The sequence below is a fragment of the Rhinopithecus bieti genome, unplaced genomic scaffold, assembly GCF_001698545.2.
Source record: "Rhinopithecus bieti isolate Rb0 unplaced genomic scaffold, ASM169854v2 scaffold_39870, whole genome shotgun sequence".
Lineage (NCBI taxonomy): Eukaryota > Metazoa > Chordata > Mammalia > Primates > Cercopithecidae > Rhinopithecus > Rhinopithecus bieti.
Window position 1 is genome coordinate 979618 of NW_016817144.1, and position 17869 is coordinate 997486.

General features: G+C 37.2%; 1 protein-coding gene across 3 annotated transcripts in view; it reads left to right on the top strand.

The window, feature by feature from the left end:
* The window catches only part of HELZ (helicase with zinc finger), a 173917-nt gene that overhangs the window by 128404 nt on the left and 27644 nt on the right, over positions 1–17869 (top strand). For all 3 annotated transcript variants that reach the window (XM_017855843.1, XM_017855841.1, XM_017855842.1), the window contains 7 exons: positions 193–244; positions 1061–1251; positions 3217–3424; positions 9387–9466; positions 14152–14722; positions 15106–15340; positions 16143–16659. In XM_017855843.1, coding sequence (XP_017711332.1) covers positions 193–244; positions 1061–1251; positions 3217–3424; positions 9387–9466; positions 14152–14722; positions 15106–15340; positions 16143–16659 — 1854 coding nt within the window. The remainder of the gene's footprint in view (positions 1–192; positions 245–1060; positions 1252–3216; positions 3425–9386; positions 9467–14151; positions 14723–15105; positions 15341–16142; positions 16660–17869) is intronic.

A 17869-nucleotide genomic window follows, 5' to 3' on the forward strand; every position in this document is an offset into this window, starting at 1 on the left:
GAGATGGCTGTGACCTAATGTTTAAAAAGAAAATTGGCTCAAAGCAGTCTAATGGTTATTAATTATAGACTCACAGTTTTAAAATTTTAATGATTGATGTATACATTAATTTACTTATGATTAGGAAAATGGTTATTGTTTTCTAATATTAAACATGCTTAAATTATTATAAATTTGTGTTTTTCTTTAAAGGGGAAAAGTCTTCATCATACCCAGAATGATCACTTCCAGAATGATGGAATTGGTAAGTGGAAAATTACCTTACAAAACTTGCTTTTATGATGTAAGAGATTTTCCCCAAATTTCACCACAAGAAAGAGGAGAATGGGGAGATGGTTTCTCTCTCTTTCCCTCTCTCTCTCTCTGACAAACACACACACGCACACGCACACACGCAGTCACTTTGGAACCTCTCTTAATTCTTTTATTCAACACTTAGGGTTTTATCAGTGCATTGATATGTTATTTCTGAAAAGAGGTGATTTTGTAGGTGTTCATGTACATATCCAGAGGTTTTGAGGAAAAACATTTAAGCCTTTTATGCAACATAAGTTTTCAGAAAATAATTATATTCTACACATGTCAGGTCATAAAAGTTTCAAGGTAAAAAATTTACTTAAATGATTTTAAATATTGCATAGTTGTACTTTTAAAATAATAATTCCTTAACTTTCATATTGCATGTGGTTCTGTTACAATTGCCAGTCAAAACTTTATTCTGAATAGTTGTATACTTTTTTAGACAGAAGACTGTTTACTAGGAATGTGTGCATAGCTTTCTCTCTTGAAAGACACATCCTGAGTTCCTCAGAAAATATTTGAAATTATGCTAGTTTATACAAGGAATGCTTTGTATAATTCAAGTTAATTTTAGGAAGCATTATAAAAGTTTCTTTTTTCTTTTTTGTAATATGCTTTACTTTTCCACACTGATAATTCTTTGATGATAAGATACCTTAGGCAAATCTGGGAAATATATTTTGCTGCTGAATGATTTAAATTATTTTTTCTAGATGACTATGTACAGCTATTGAGTGCATCCTTTTCTGTTTATTTTCAGTTCAGCCCAATCCTTCCGTACTCATTGGCAATCCTATTAGAGCATATACTCCTCCACCCCCTCTTGGACCTCACCCAAATTTGGGAAAATCTCCAAGCCCTGTTCAAAGAATAGATCCTCACACCGGGACAAGTATTCTTTATGTACCTGCTGTCTATGGAGGGAATGTAGTTATGTCGGTGCCTTTACCTGTAAGTGGACATTCGAAATACTTTCTATTGAATCAAGTAAAATAGGTTTCACTAAAATGGTGCTAATTCCAAATAGTATTCTACCAACTTCTTTTTTAAAAAAAATTTTCAGTGCTCCTAAGCTTCTTTTAAAGCAAATGTTGCCTCTAACCTTCAAATTGTGAATTGTTGCTTACAATTCGTTATTAGGTTACTAGTGACTATGAAGAAATTATATTTCAACTTAGAAACCTTGTAATTTTTTGTTTTGTTTTGTTTTTTTGAGATGAAGTTTTGTTCTTGTTGCTCAGGCTGGAGTGCAATGGTGCAATCTTGACTCACTGCAACCTTCGCCTCCTGGGTTCAAGCGATTCTCCTGCCTCAGCCTCCTAGGTAGCTGGGATTACAGGCATGCACCATCATGCCTGGCTAATTTTTTGTATTGGTACAGACAGGATTTCACCATGTTGGTCAGGCTGGTCTCAAACTCCTGATCTCAGGTAATCCACCCGCCTTGGCCTCCCAAAGTACTGGGATTACAGGCATGAGCCATTGCGCCCGGCCACCTTTGTAATCTTTTAAAATATTTCATTGAAGAAAATTGAGCTAAAAGTTAATGGAGCTAATGAATTGTTCTCGTTTTGTAAAGTAGTGTTTTCATTTTATCTTTTATTTTGTATAAGTCAAAACTGTTCCCAAGAAATACAGGACACAGAGAGGCTTGGATTAGTATAGTTCACTTGGATCTAAATTGATTTGAGAAATTCCACATCTTATGAAATCTTAATTACTACTTAAAACGTTATTCTTTGTAAGACTATAGATTTTAGAGGCCTTCCGTCTTGTATATAAACCCATTTTCACTTTCTTTAGAATTTTTGAATATTTTGTTAATTTGCTGATGTGAGTATTTTCGATTCAGGAGTTTTAGCCTAGGAAACAATTTCTTTCATTTAAGTCAAGCACTGTAATTTCAGGCTGAGATGATCATTGCCAAAGGTTTTTGGCAACACTCCAGAATGGGAAAATGCTTAGCTGCAAACATTTCTCACCATGTTGGTCAGGATAGTTCACAATCTGACAGCCAAGGAGAATGACTGTAAATGAGAAATACGTAATTCATGCCCACTCCCCATAGACTTCAGACTTTGGATTTTAGCACAGTTATTTCTCCAGACAGCCTGGCAACATTGTACATGATCTGCTTTAAATAGTAAGTCCCTTAGGATTTATAATTCACTTTACTAGGTTAAAGAGGCTTCTATTTTGTAAGATTTCTGAGAGTTTACATTTAACAGTTATAATAAACTAATAGGAGCAGTAGCTAAGATGTCATTGTATTTATTCCTTTTATGTTAATATGCAGAGATTATATATCTAGACACACTTAAGCAAGTTTTCTGTTTTTGTATTTTAAGATAGAGTTGAATTAAAAGCACAGATTAAAAAGTAATGACCCATTTGAATTTTACCTATAATAGATGAACATTAAATGATGTGGTTACTCATCTTAAGTTGGAATACCAAATTTTCTGAGTTGAGACTCCTTAGGCTAAGTTCTTCCTTAACTTTTCCCCTGTCTATTAAACTATGTTTCTATGCAATTATGACTTTATAAGATAATTTTTATGGTAATCTGACATGTATACATTCCTGTGGAGGAGAAATAAGTAAACACTATAAAATGATTTAATGCCTCAAGGAATAATTACCAATTTTAAACCCTCAGTTTCTTCCTAATCTGAAAAATGATCTGTTTTCCATTACATACTAAAGGTTCAGGGAGCTGTTTTTTAGCCAGTTAAGACACAGTTGTTACTATTAGCATCAACTTTGTAGTTATATATTTTGAAAAAATTAACATCTGTGTGTGTGTGTGCACATATGTATGTCTTTGTATGTTTGCTTTTTCCTAATCAGCAGCACTCTAGTAGTTTGTCTTCCAAAATATACTTAATGCATGTATTTTATTTTTTAATAACCTAGGTACCATGGACAGGATACCAGGGTAGGTTTGCAGTTGATCCTCGAATTATTACACATCAGGCAGCAATGGCCTATAACATGAACCTATTACAGACACATGGACGAGGATCTCCTATTCCTTATGGTCTTGGACATCACCCACCTGTCAGCATAGGCCAGCCACAAAATCAGCATCAGGAGAAGGATCAACATGAGCAAAATCGAAATGGTAAGTTGTACTTCGTTGTTCTCCTGTTCCTAAACTGATGACATGTAAAGTTTTAGCCACATAGAAAGTTCCTTTAATAGTATGATTTTTAACTTTCTCATGGATTATAGAACTCTTTGAGAGAGAATCTACCAGCACTTTGGGAGGCTGAGGCGGGCAGATCACGAGGTCAGGAGACTAAGACCATCCTGGCTAACATGGTGAAACCCCATCTCTACTAAAAATACAAAAAAATTAGCTGGGCATGGTGGCGGGCGCCTGTAGTCCCAGCTACTCAGGAGACTGAGGCAGGAGAATGGTGTGAACCTGGGTGGCGGAGCTTGCAGTGAGCTAAGATCGCACCACTGCACTCCAGCCTGGGCGACAGAGCAAGTCTCAAAAAAGGAAAAAAAAAAGAAAAGAGAGAGAATCTAATATATAAACTTTGGATCCACTGTCCAGAAGATACAAATTATGTACACAGATACAAAATTGAGATGTAACCTCAGAGTGTCCTTTAGGTTAAATCCTACCACTTACGATTGGTGTCACTGAGTTTCTGAAAAAAAATATTAAATTTGAATATTTAGAGTACTTTAAAGTGGTAGTCATTTAAAATTGAGATGGAAGGTCCTCCTGTTAAACATTTTTGTTAACTCGAAATATTTTTGTGGTATACTACGCATTAATGTTGTGGGATTGTTGATAAAAGGTTATTTTTACTACAAATCTGCTAGAATTTCAAGGAAAACTTACCATATTTTTTATTCAAGTTTATTGAGGTATGAGTTAAATACAGTAAAATTCATCCTTTTAAAACGTACATTGATGAGTTTTAACAAATATCCAGAGTTGTTAACTTCCACCAAAATCAAGATACAAGATATTTACATATTTACAAAAAGCTTCTTCCCACCCTTTGCAGTCCCATCCTCCAACCCCCAGCCCTGAGCAACCGCTGATCTGACTTTTGTCCCATACTCTCTAGTATGTCATAAAAATGGAATTCTGTAATATATAATTTTTTGTGTGCAGCATTGTTCACTTAGCTTAATGCTTTTGCTATTCCCCCAGATTATATGTTTCAGTTGTTTGTTCCTTTTTACTGTTAGTATTCTGTTGTATGGATGTACTGCAATATGTTTATTCATCCCTCAGTTGATGCACATATTAGTTGTGTCTAATTTTTGGCCCTTATGAATAGAGCTGCTGTGAACATATGTGTGAACATGTGTTTTTATTTCCCTTGGGTAAATACCTAGGAGTGAGATTGCTGGGCATATTATAAATATATATTTAACTTTATAAGAAACTGCCATATTATTTTTCAAAAGTAGCTGAACCATTTTTCATTTCTACTAGTAATGTATGAGATTTCCAGTTGTCTCATGTTCTCATTTGCACGTGCTATGGTCAGTCTTTTTTTTTAAATTGTACTCTTGTTAGTGGATGTCTGATCATATCTCATTGTGGTATTAATTTACATGTTTGCATGTCCCTAATAATGAGTGATGTTGAGTATCTTTTTATTGTGCTTATTTGCCATGTGTGTATCTTGTTTGATGAAACCTCTATTTATGTCTATTGCCCACTTTTTTATTGGGTTGATTGTCTTCAGTTTTAAGAGTTCTTTATGCATTCTGTTTACTAATCTTTAATGAGATATATATTTAGAAAATATTTTCTCCCAGGATATGGCTTGCGCTTTTTTTTTTTTTTTGGCCTTTTAAAGACAGTCTTGCTATGTTGCCCAGTCTGACCTTGAACTCCTGGGCTCAAGCGATTCTCTCACCTCAGCCTCCTGAGTATCTGGGACTACAGGCACATGCCACTGTGTCTAGCTTTCATTTTCTTAACAGTATCTTTCAAAGAGCAGCAGCTTTTATTTTTGTTGAAGTCCATTGTATCCATTTTTTTCTTCTGTGGATCATGTTTTGGGTGTTGTGTCTTAAATATATCTAACTCAAGATCTTCTTTTATATTTTCTTCTAGAAGTTTTATAGTTTTTAGCTTTTACATTAATTAGGTCCATTTTGAGTTAAATTTTATATATAGTGTAAGGGTAAGGACTGAGATTTTGTTGTTGTTATTTTGTTTTGGTTTTGCATGTGTATGTTCAGTGATTCCAGCACTATTTGTTGAAAATTCTGTCCTTCCTTCATTGAACTGCCTTGGAACCTTTGTTGAAAATCTGTTGATCCTATATGTGGATCCTTTTTATTAATGCGTATGTTTATGTTTACACCAAATATGCTGTCTTGATTATTACAGCTTTGTAAAAGTCTTTAAATCAGGTGTAAGTCCTCCAACGTTGTTCTTTTTCAAAATTGTCTATTCCAGGTCTTTTGCATTTTTATATATTTTAGAATCAGCTTGTCAATTCCTACTAAAAAGCTTTCTGGGATTTGGATTGGCATTATGTTTAATCTTTAGGTCACTTTGGGGAGAATTAACATCTTAACATACTGATTCTTCTGATCTTTGAACAGAGTATATGTCTCTCCATTTTTTTCTGTTAGGTCTTTATTTTTTTTCAGCATTAAAAAACGTTTTCAGGCTGAGCACAGTGGCTCATGCCTGTAATTCCAGCATTTGGGAGGCAAAGGTGGGCGGATTACCTGAAATCAGGAGTTAGAGAGACCAGGCGTGGCCAACATGGAGAAACCCTGTCTGTACTAAAAATATAAAAATGATCCGGGCGTGGTGGTGCACGCCTGTAATCCCAGGTACTTGAGAGGCTGAGGCAGGAGAATCGCTTGAACCTGGGAGGCAGAGGTTGCAGTGAGCCGAGATCGTGCCACTGCACTCCAGCCTGGGTGACAGAGCAAGACTGTCTCAAAAAAAAAAAAAAAAAAGGGTTTCGGTATATACAGTCTTTGCACATATTTTGTTAAAGTGAAAGCTTAAATGAATGTAAGTATTTAATTTATAATTTTCTTCTTCAGCAATATGTTCCACAAATACCAGTATGTTGTATTTTTATTTTCATTTAGTTCAGTATATTTCCTAATTTTTCTTGAAATCCTACCCATGGATTATTTAGAAAGGTGTTTTAGTTGCTGATTATTGGTGATTTTCAAGAAATTTTTCAGTTACTGATTTGTACTTTAATTCCATTGTGTTAAGAGAACATATTTTGTATGACTTGAATGCTTTTGAATGAGATTTGTTTCACAGCCCAGAATATGGTTTATTTTGGTAAATGTTCAGTGTGTACTTGAAAAGAATAGATTGCTCTGTAAATGTTAATCGGGGGCCGGGCATGGTGACTCATGCCTGTAATCCCAGCCCTTTGGGAGGCTGAGGTGGGCGGATCACCTGAGGTCAGGAATTTGAGACCAGCCTGGCTAACATGGTGAAACCCATCTCTACTAAAAATACAATATTAGCCGGATGTGGTGGCGCACGTCTGTAATCCCAGCTACTCGGGAGGCTGAGGCAGAAGAATTGCTTGAACGCAGGAGCTGGAGATTGCAGTGAGCCAAGATCGTGCCATTGCCTCCAGCCTGGGCAACAAGAGCGAAACTCTATTTGAAAAAAGAAAAAAAAATGTTAATCAGGTCAAGTTGGTTGGTAGAGTTGTTCAGGTCCATTGTATCCTTGCTGATTCCATACTCTTTCCATCAATTACTGAGGAGGGATATTGAAATCTCCCAATATAATTACTATTTGTCTAATTTTCAATTTTCAGGTTTCTAAGTTCTATCAGTTCTGAATGAATTTTGAAGTTCTATTATTAGAAGATAAATGTTTAGGATTGTGTGCTCTTGATTAATTAACTCATTTATCATTGTGGAATGACCTTCTGTGTCCCTGAAAATATTCTCTGGTTTGAGATCTACTTTGCGTAATATCAGTGTAGCCTCTTCAACTTCCTCTTATCAAGTGATAGCATGGTGTGTGTGTATGTGTGTATGTGTATGTATATTTTTACCTTTTAATCTGTTTGTGTCTTTATATTTAATGTTTGTTTATTTTAGATAACATATAGGTGGCTCTTGATTTTTTAAAATCTAATGTGACAATCTCTGCCTTTTAATTGGGGTATTTAGACTGTTTGCATTTAGTGTGATTGTTGATATAGTTAAATTTGATTCTATCATCTTGCTATTTGTTTTCAATTTGTCCAATTGATTTTTCCCCCTTTTCCTTTTATTCCACCCTCTTCTGGATTGGGAGAGTATTTTTTTTTTTAATGACTCCTTTTTGTCTCCATTGGCTTAACAGTGACAACTCTGTTTTATTATTTTGCTAGTTGCTTTAGGGTTTATAGTATAAATCTTTAATCTTCACAGACTACTTTCCAATTTATATTTTACCACTTCATTCACAGTAAAGGAAGCTTAAAGTATGCTGTTTTTTCTGTCCTGGCCTGCATGCTATTGTTATGTATTTTACTTTTACATATAAGTCCCCAAAACATTATTGTTATCTTTGTTTAAACAGCCAAGTAAAAGAGTTTTAAATCATAAGAAAAATAATCTTAAGTATTTACCCATGTGTTACCATTTCTAGTAATTTTTCTTTCTGTATATTGATGTTTCCAGCTGATACAAGTTTTCTTCTGCCTGAAAGACTTCTAGTGCATTTCTTACAGTGCAGGTCTGCTGATGATGAGTTCTTTCAGCTTTTGTATGCCTGAACATGCCTTTATTTCGCTTTCATTTTAAAAGATGTTTTTGTAGGGTAGAGAATTCTTGGTTGGCAGTTTTTATCATTTGGTACTTTAATGGTGGTGTTCTACCATTTTCTCACTTGCTTTTTTTCCAGTGAGAAATCTGATGCCATCGTTATTCTTGTTTTTCTGTATGTAACAAGTCTTTTTCTCCCTAGCTGCTTTATACATTTTCTTTTTATACTGGTTTTATCAGTTTGATTATGACATGCCTTGATGTGGTTTTCTTCCTGTTTCTTGTGTTCAAGGTTTGTTGAGTTTCTCAGATCTTTGAGTTTATAGTTTTTATCAAGTTTGTAAATTTTTAACCTTTATATCTTTTCGGATATTTTTTTCTGTGTTGCGCCTACCACTGTTCTGCAGAGATTCTAATTACCCATATATTGGGATGCTTAAAGTTTTTGCACAGTTTATGGGTGCTACTTTTTAAAAAATTTTTTTCTCTTTATGTTTAATTTTGGATAATTTCTATTCCTGTGCCTTCAAATTTGCCAGATTTTTCTTCTGTAGTGTCTGTTCTGCTGGTAATTCCATTCAGTGTATTCTTTGTCTCAGATACTGTAGTTTTCATTTCTTGAAGCTTAATGGTAAGGTAATTCTGGAGTGATAATTCATTTTACAAAGTTCCAGTGGCATTCTAAAAAGAATGTTTCTGAACAAGAACCTAAATCAAGGATTCCTTCAAGGAACTTAAACTATCCAGTGGTTAATTCTTTTGTAAATTAAAACCCTTTCCCATGTATGAATTGTCTATTATAACTGTGCTTTTTTAAAACCTTAATTTTGCCTCCTCTACTATTTATCACCCACTTATACTCAGTTTGATATCTATTACTTTTAAACAGTATAACCACATTCCTTTCTGAATGTCTTTCTTACGTTTAGATTCCTTTACTAAATTGGATTGAGGCGTTAATTAGATTTTTGCTTAATTGCATTTATAAGTGACCAAAGCATTGAACCTTTATAAATAGGCAAGAATGCCAAGGCCTTTAATACATCTAGTTTAAGCAAATGAGGCTGTAATTCCTGGAGACTGGGTAGTTTCCTTTGGGATTATTTGATGCTTTGAGGTTATTCCCTTATTAGGCTTTGTCTTGTCAATGAAGTTTGCTTCATTTATAAGTTTTCTTTCTTGCAGAGAAACTATGACTGACAATTTAAGAACAAAACCCAAGTGGTCATCCACTGATCATAATAGGTGAAAAGTGTTTAAAGTATTCTGCCTCTTTCTCTAATATTGGATAAGCCTTGGAAATGTCATATCCACTGGAGAAAACTTATAAGGATTTTTAAATATTTTCTTAGGTAAAAGTGATACAAATAATTCCGGACCTGAAATTAATAAGATTCGAACACCAGAGAAAAAGCCAACAGAACCAAAACAGGTATGCTGCTTAGTGACTGCATTGTCCTAGTGGATTTAGTCTGATTGGTCATCTTGGAATCTTGATGTTTTAAAGAAAAATACCTCCATTTGTACCCTTATCCTTTATGTTTATTTTTTCACAGGGATATAGTGAGCCATATTGCCCTCTCTTTCTTGATCTCTTCTTTGGCTGTGCTATTTCATGTATCAGTATACTTTTCTCAAATTCTATTATTCAGTGTTAAAGTTGATTTTAGAGATTTTCTATGATAAGGTAGTAAATGAAGACCGAGCTACAGGTGTGTTATTACAAGTGTGTCATTATCGTGAAGAAGGAAGACTTCTTCCTCGGAGACAGGAAGACTTCCTCAGGTCCCTCACCTTATTCTCTCATCATACCCACTAAGCCCTTAATTCTTTATCTGTCCATTCATCTGTTTTCTCTGCTTCTGTGCTTATAAGCTACTTAGAGAAAATCAAGTCACTGGTTGAATTAGCGCCACTGGAAGCTCTTGTTTTCTAATCTGAATGGAACCCTCAGGGCTCTCCTTCATTTCTTTCACACATATCTCACTTCCTTTGCCCAGTTGTCTCAGTGACTCTTCTCAAGCCTGATTACCTTCCACATTCTGTTATCCTATTGGATGGCTTGTCTCAGACTTACCTCATCAGGATTTTCTCTTGTTAATTTGTAACCTTAAATTTAGCACTTTTACCATATCCCTGAGCACTCTTATTCCTGATCACCAGTCTCAGAGGAAGAGTTCCTTTTAAGATTAATCTTTCCTCTGCTGGGCGTGGTGGCTCAGGCGTGGTGGCTCACGCCTATAATCCCAGCACTTTGGGAGGCCAAGGCGGATGGATCACTAGGTCAGGAGATCAAGACTACCCTGGCTAACAAGGTGAAACCCCGTCTCTACTAAAATGCAAAAAAAATAGTTGGGCGTGGTGGCGGGCGTGGTGCGGCCGGGAGCCTGTAGTCCAGCCCACCTCAAGGAGGGGCTGAGGGCAGGAGAATGGCCGTGAACCCCGGGAGGGCGGAGCTTGGCAGTGACGCTGAGATCGTGCCACTGCACTCCAGCCTGGGCGACAAAGAGTGAGACTCCTTTCTCAAAAAAAAGAAAAAAAAAAAAAAAAAAAAAGATTAATCTCTCCTCTTCAGGTACCACATAGACCTTGGCCCTTCTCCTCATTTATCTTTCCATTCTTTCTAGTTGTTGGTTCTTCCCTGTTAGCCTATAGCATATTTAGATCTCTTTTAGCCTAAAGTAAGCAAATTACTTGATAGACTTTTTTAAAAAGATAATTTCTTTAACCTTCATCTCCTTTATAGCTACTGCCTCATTTCTCCTTTCTTCCTCACCTATTATTTGCTCTTTAACCCACAAAGTCTACATTTCACTGAAACTATTGTGCTCTTACGAACATACTTCAAATGTATTCTTACTTGGCTTTTCTTGGTATTAGGCACTATTTTCTACTTCTGTCTTTGACCATCTTGTTTCTTTTGTTTTGTTTGACACATTTTTACTTTTCACAGTCTCTCTAACATGACTTCTTTTTTAAAAAGTTCCTGCTCAGCCTCCTCCAACATCTGTCCCTAGTCCCTAAGTTGGGATTTCCCAGAGTTCTGTCTTTGTCCCACCTGTCTTGCATTCTATGGTTTCTTACTATAAACCAGTCCGAACCATAATTTTAAGTATCCACTTCATGATACCGACTTCCAAATCTGTATCTCCAACCTCAGCCTAGTTTTATTTAAGCAGCTATTCTCTTTCTTCATTTACTTATATCACATAAGCATCTCTTTACTCACAGCTTCTATATCTGGAAGGATTCAGTACCTTCTGGAGGGGCTGCAGTACAAATGAGGCAGCCAAGGGAACCTCCTGATAGATAAGCGGGGGCTGCAGTGAAAGCAGAAGTGGTATGTGTTTGGGAAGTGGTGCAGAGAGAGAATGAGGGGCATGTCAAACTGGTGCACCTGCACCAGCAACACATATAGTCAGAGGCAGCTTTGGGACGAAACCAATCACACGAGTCTTAGATGCTCTCAGAGCAACTGAAGCCAAGATAGCTAAGTGTCTCTCATGTCCTCGTTTTAAAATTTCTGTTAGAATTCTCCCTGTTAGAGAGCTAGGTAACCTGAAAACATGTTTCGTTTTCTCTCCCACCCTGATGCTTTGTCTTGGGGCCCAGGAAAAATAAAAGAACTAGTCCTGGCTCTTTCGACTCAGTGCCTCCTCAGTATTAAGAGGAAAATGATAGAGGAGAATCTGATTCTGATAGTAGCAGATGCAGGCTTATTCAGCCCTTACTGTCCTCTACCTTGCTTAGGGAGCCGATTGTAGTATTATAGAGTAGCACAGTCCTGATCTAAATTTCTGAGACACAGACCTAGCTTGCTTTCTATGTCAAGGTCAGAAGTGATAGAGACAATTAAGATAGCAGCTTATTCATAAACAACCTTGACATCTGATTATGACCTCCCTCATGTGACCAGAGTATGCATATCAACAATATCTTCTGGAAAAAAAGTATATCCCAGGTGAATATAATTTTAGTCATTGAAAGGATGGAGATTTATGGAGGAAAATGTTTGTTTATGAAGAACCTTAATCAGGTTCTGAGACATCTGAAGAGCAGCTATTGCATTCTTGGGAAGACTGAAATAGAATTGTCATGCTTCTCACTTCTTTTTCTAGATAATTTGTATATACTAAGTAATTTTAAGGGCCTAAAATTGGCCAAATTTAATGGCAATCCATTTGCGCTAGATTAGAGATGAGGATGCAATTGGCACACAATTTGCATCGCGACCATTTGTTGCAACAGGTTGGTCACCAAATGTACCCCAATTGCAGTTCAGGAATAAGCTGCTTGTTCTGTTTTTTGGGAGTGGTCAGTTCTGTGTCTAATTCAAGAGCCTTGGGTGAGGCAAGTGCTCTGCAATCCTCAGTCACTAGCTCATCAGTGAAACTTGTAAGGAGATTGACGTGCCAAATTTATTTACACTCCAAGCAATGCATGGAGTGTTTTGAGAGAGCTGGAAAAAGAAAATCGTCGCTTTCCATCTTATATTTTATTTTTCACATTGTCATCACTTATGATCAAACTTACATTTCAGAAGGATGGCAACACTCCCCAGCTTAAAAACCTTTTGTAGTTACCAGTTTATGGAATTAAAAAACAGTCACTCAGAATTGAATAATTCGGGGTCTCATGTGATTGGGCTCTTGTAGTTTCCTCTGATGTTAAAAAGGGAAAACTAATATATAAACAAGTGAAGTTATAGCTCTGCGTATACAAAACTTCCCATGCTCTCCAAATCTGCCAGACTTTTCCTTTCTTCAACCTTTGCATAAACTGTTACCTTTACCTGGAATGTCCTTCCCTCCTCGGAATATTCCACCTCTTTTTGTAAGATTCAACTCAAATGTCTTGACCTCTGTGAAACCTTCCTTAATTTTCTCAGGCACTACAGTTGCATCCTCTTATAGTACCTCTAGTGATATGTTTACATATTGTTATCTTCTACTGGACTCTAGGCCAGGGGTCAGCAACCTTCTTCTGTAAAAAGCCAGACAGTAAATCTTAGCCTTGGGGACCACATGGTCTCTGTTGTAGCTGCTCTGCTCTATCCTTACAATGCACAAGCAGCTACAGACAATATGTAAACAAATGAATGTGGCTGTGTTCCAGGAAAACCTTATTTACAAAATCTGGTGAGCTGGAAATGGCATTGGAGTGGGGGCATGGTATATAGACCCCTGCACTAGGCTCTTGATGGCTAGGCTGTCTTATTATTGCCTATTTTTAATTTCCAACACCAGGCACAGTGTATTGTTTGGCCACAATAAATGTTAAAGAAAGAATGTCAATATGTAATGGAAAAATTGACAACCAAACTAGTTATATACAAAAGTGGTATAGTACTTGTTTGTTCATTTCAAAGTTGTTTAAATTGAGATGCATCTTTTTATTAACATAGATATTTTTAAGGAAATAGATGTATAAAAACAATAAAACCAGTCTGGGTGCAGTGGCTCATGCCTGTAATCCTAGCACTTTGGGAGGCCGAGGCAGGCAGATCACCTGAAGTCAGGAGTTTGAGCCCAGGCCTGGCCAACTTGGTGAAACTCCATCTCTACTAAAAATACAAAAATTAGTTGGGTGTAGTGGCGCATGCCTGTAATCCCAGCTACTTGGGAGGCTGAGGCAGGAGAATTGCTTGAATCCAGGAGGCAGAGATTGCAGTGAGCCACGATGGTGCCACTGCACTCCAGCCTGGGAGACAAAGTGAGACTCTGTCTCCAAGAAAAAAAAAAAAAAACCACCATAAAATCAGAAGGAAAACACATTTTAATGATTTATATCAGAATGAAATAAATGACCATCTTTCTAAGGAAGAAAGTGTGAAATTAAAAATAATGCCCTGAAAGGAATTAAAGTAGATATGCTAATAAAATGGCAGTATGTTTTCTTATGACTCACATTTAATATGCTGTTTTCTGTGTCATCTTTTTAAATTTAAAAAAATTTTCCTTTATTTAATTGTGAGGAAGTAAATAATTGAGCACTCAGCTCTCCTGCTGGAAGATGTCAATGTATCATATCCTTTAGATGTGTTAGGGTTGGGAAAAGGTGGAGAGCAACTGAATTCGAATATTCTGCAGTTAAAAAAGGCTTCTTATTTTTTTCTAGGTTGATTTGGAATCAAATCCACAGAACAGAAGTCCTGAATCACGTCCTAGTGTTGCTTATCCCAGTACCAAATTTCCTCGCAAAGATAATCTCAACCCAAGACACATAAATCTTCCCCTTCCTGCTCCCCATGCACAGTATGCAATCCCTAATCGCCATTTTCATCCCCTTCCCCAGCTACCAAGACCACCCTTTCCAATTCCACAGCAGCACACCTTGTTAAATCAGCAGCAGAATAATTTGCCTGAACAACCAAATCAGATGCCACCTCAGCCAAATCAGGTAGTCCAGCAGCAAAGTCAGTTGAATCAGCAGCCTCAGCAGCCGCCTCCACAGCTTTCTCCTGCATATCAGGCAGGACCCAACAATGCTTTTTTTAATAATGCAGTTGCTCATCGGCCACAGTCTCCTCCTGCAGAGGCTGTGATTTCGGAGCAGCAGCCCCCTCCCATGCTGCAAGAAGGCCACAGTCCTCTGAGAGCCATTACACAACCCGGCCCCATTCTTCCTTCGCATCTGAATAGCTTCATTGATGAGAACCCCCCAGGATTACCTATAGGGGAGGCTTTAGGTAAGTTCTATTATCGCTAGATGTGAAAATTCAGAGTTTAGTTACTTAAAATGACATGGACTGTATGTACAGTATCATTTTGGGTTAAGATTGAATCATTTCTTCAAATAATGCTAGCAAAAACCCCCCGTTTAGTGTGATAATCAGAAACTAGTTCTAAATGCTGTATGATAGTATCCAGTGGATGTCAGGATCATCATTATGTAAGTTGTCATCATCACCATAACTGATTTCTGACAAATTTAGAAAACATTTATTTCTTACTAAAACCGAATTTGTAGCTCTTTCTTTGTCTTTGTGGAGAAAATATGTTAGTAAAAACTTTAAATAATGAACTTGAAACCCCAAATTCATAAAAAAAATTTTCACAAATATTTTTGCAGATCGTATACACGGGAGTGTCGCTCTGGAAACATTAAGACAGCAGCAGGCACGGTTCCAGCAGTGGAGTGAGCATCATGCCTTTCTCAGTCAGGGCAGCGTTCCATACCCACCCCATCACCATCCTCACCTCCAGCATCTTCCTCAGCCGCCCCTGGGATTACATCAGCCGCCAGTGCGGGCAGACTGGAAGCTCACCAGCAGTGCCGAAGATGAAGTGGAGACCACATACTCAAGGTATTCCAGCCAAATGAAAATAGCCTCTGGAATGCGACCCCCTCACTGTTCTCTTTTTTGACTGTAGTCCTTTTAGCTTCAAGCTGGAATATTGCCTCAGAGAAATTGGATGCTGGCCTTCTAAGCACATGCTACACAGTCCTCTTGATTGGCTCTAAAATACAGAAAACTCATTTAGAAGTAACTCTTGTACAAATTTAGGCATGGATGATCTACTATGGGTTGGAAATTAACTTGTTCCTTTGCTTTGTGGTCTTTTCTGCAGGAGAAACACCATCACTGTGAGCGGGTTTTTTATTTAGTAGTAATACTTGCAAAGAATGAATAAAGACAGGAGTAAATTCGTGGTTAAAAGCTAAAAATTATATCATTAATTATTTTTCTGGTGGCACAGAATTCTACGTTCCTATAATTCCAGCTATATATGAGTGTTTGGTCCTAACTGTAAGCTTGTTTTTATGGCCAGTGTCACATGAATGCTCTGAAGTGTTTCCTAATCCCTTCTGAACAAGGTCCACCATCATGGTGACCTTTTATAACTTCCAGTTGTCAAAGACATATAGAGACAAGGACATGTTTTTAATACAATGGGAACAGAAAGAAATCAGGTAATTGAGCATATTCAATATCTTCATCTCAGCATCTGTTGAGTGCTAATGCTTACATCTGAGATGAATTAATGCCAGTTCTAGTTATTAGTACTATGATTTAGTTTGTTGAAAATACATGTATAGTTGACTAAGCTTTCCTTAATGTGATGGAGCCTTTTGTTTTCTCCTCATATTTTATTGTTTTCCTGTAGGTTTCAAGACTTAATCAGAGAACTGTCTCATCGTGATCAAAGTGAAACACGGGAACTAGCTGAAATGCCACCACCTCAATCAAGACTTTTGCAATATAGACAAGTACAGACTAGAAGCCCACCAGCAGTCCCATCTCCCCCATCCAGTACAGACCACAGTAGCCACTTTTCTAACTTTAATGATAACAGCAGAGACATTGAAGTAGCCAGCAACCCAGCATTTCCGCAGCGCCTCCCACCCCAGATATTCAGCTCACCTTTCTCATTGCCATCTGAACACCTTGCCCCTCCTCCCTTGAAATACCTGGCACCTGATGGAGCATGGACTTTTGCTAACTTGCAACAGAATCACCTAATGGGGCCAGGTTTTCCCTATGGCCTACCTCCATTGCCTCACAGGCCACCGCAGAACCCTTTTGTACAAATACAGAATCATCAACATGCTATTGGTCAAGAGCCATTTCACCCATTGTCATCTCGAACAGTATCTTCTTCTTCGCTCCCTAGCTTAGAAGAGGTAAATGTCTTCTTATTTTCCTTTTGTTATTAGTTGATTGTGAAAAATATCAGTATTTATTGATTGATGATAGGAAGGCACAGATCTTATTGAATGTAATAGTGTATTAAAGATAATCCTTTCTTGGGAATTATTTTAATTGCCACCCTCCTATTGTATTTCAGAGTTTGTAAAATGGACACTACTGTTGAAACATGAAGCCCCTTAAAAGTCTTTTATTGCTGTTTAAAGAAAATATTGAATATCTGAGGACTCTATTCAAGGAGCTTTGTCTTTTTTTAATCTGAGGAAATGGCTTTTAGTGATTCATCTTTTTGATTTAAGTTACATGTGTTAATTATACATTTGTTAACGAGAGCTTTCCAAAGATGCTGGCTTTTCAGCCAGTGCCAGCTCCAAGTTCTGTGCTCCTTCTCCTGCCACTCAGCCTGGTGCTTTGTTAGACTGAGGTTCTCTGATTCCCAAATATCAGAATTTGCGGATTTTTAACATAAAATTGACTCTGCTAAACTAAGCATTTTGAGGTAAACTGAATTTTATCTTAAAATATTTAGATATTTCTGCTGGGCACAGTAGCTCAGGCCTGTAATCCCAGCACTTTGGGAGGCTGAGGTGGGTGGATCACGAGGTCAGGAGATCGAGACCATCCTGGCTAACACAGTGAAAACCCCGTCTCTACTAAAAATAGGAAAAATTAGCTGGGCGTGGTGGCAGGCGCCTGCAGTCCCAGCTACTCAGGAGGCTGAGGCAGGAGAATGGCGTGAACCTGGGAGGTGGAGCTTGCAGTGAGCCAAGATGTGTCACTGCACGCCAGCCTGGGCGACAGTGAGACTCCATCTCAAAATAAAATAAAATAAAATAAATAAATAAAATAAACTTAGATATTTCTAAAGAGCATCTTCATGGACTTTTATTGCTATGAAAAACGTAGTAATTCCAGTTTATAAAACTTCCAAAGCAGTACCGTGTGGTGTAGGCTATAAAAATGTCTAGCTGATCCCATTAAATTTACAGTGATTAAAGATAAGAATGTGTAAAGCTGGTTGTAGTCATATCAGACAGAGACATCATAAATCGGGATAAACATTTCTAATTTTATATATGAAAATACTTTTTTGATATTAGCTTCATTTTGGCAGTTTCAGAATGATATCTAGAGGCCATTAGAAATAATTGATTCACGTTTTACAAGTTGTCTGCTATAGATGCT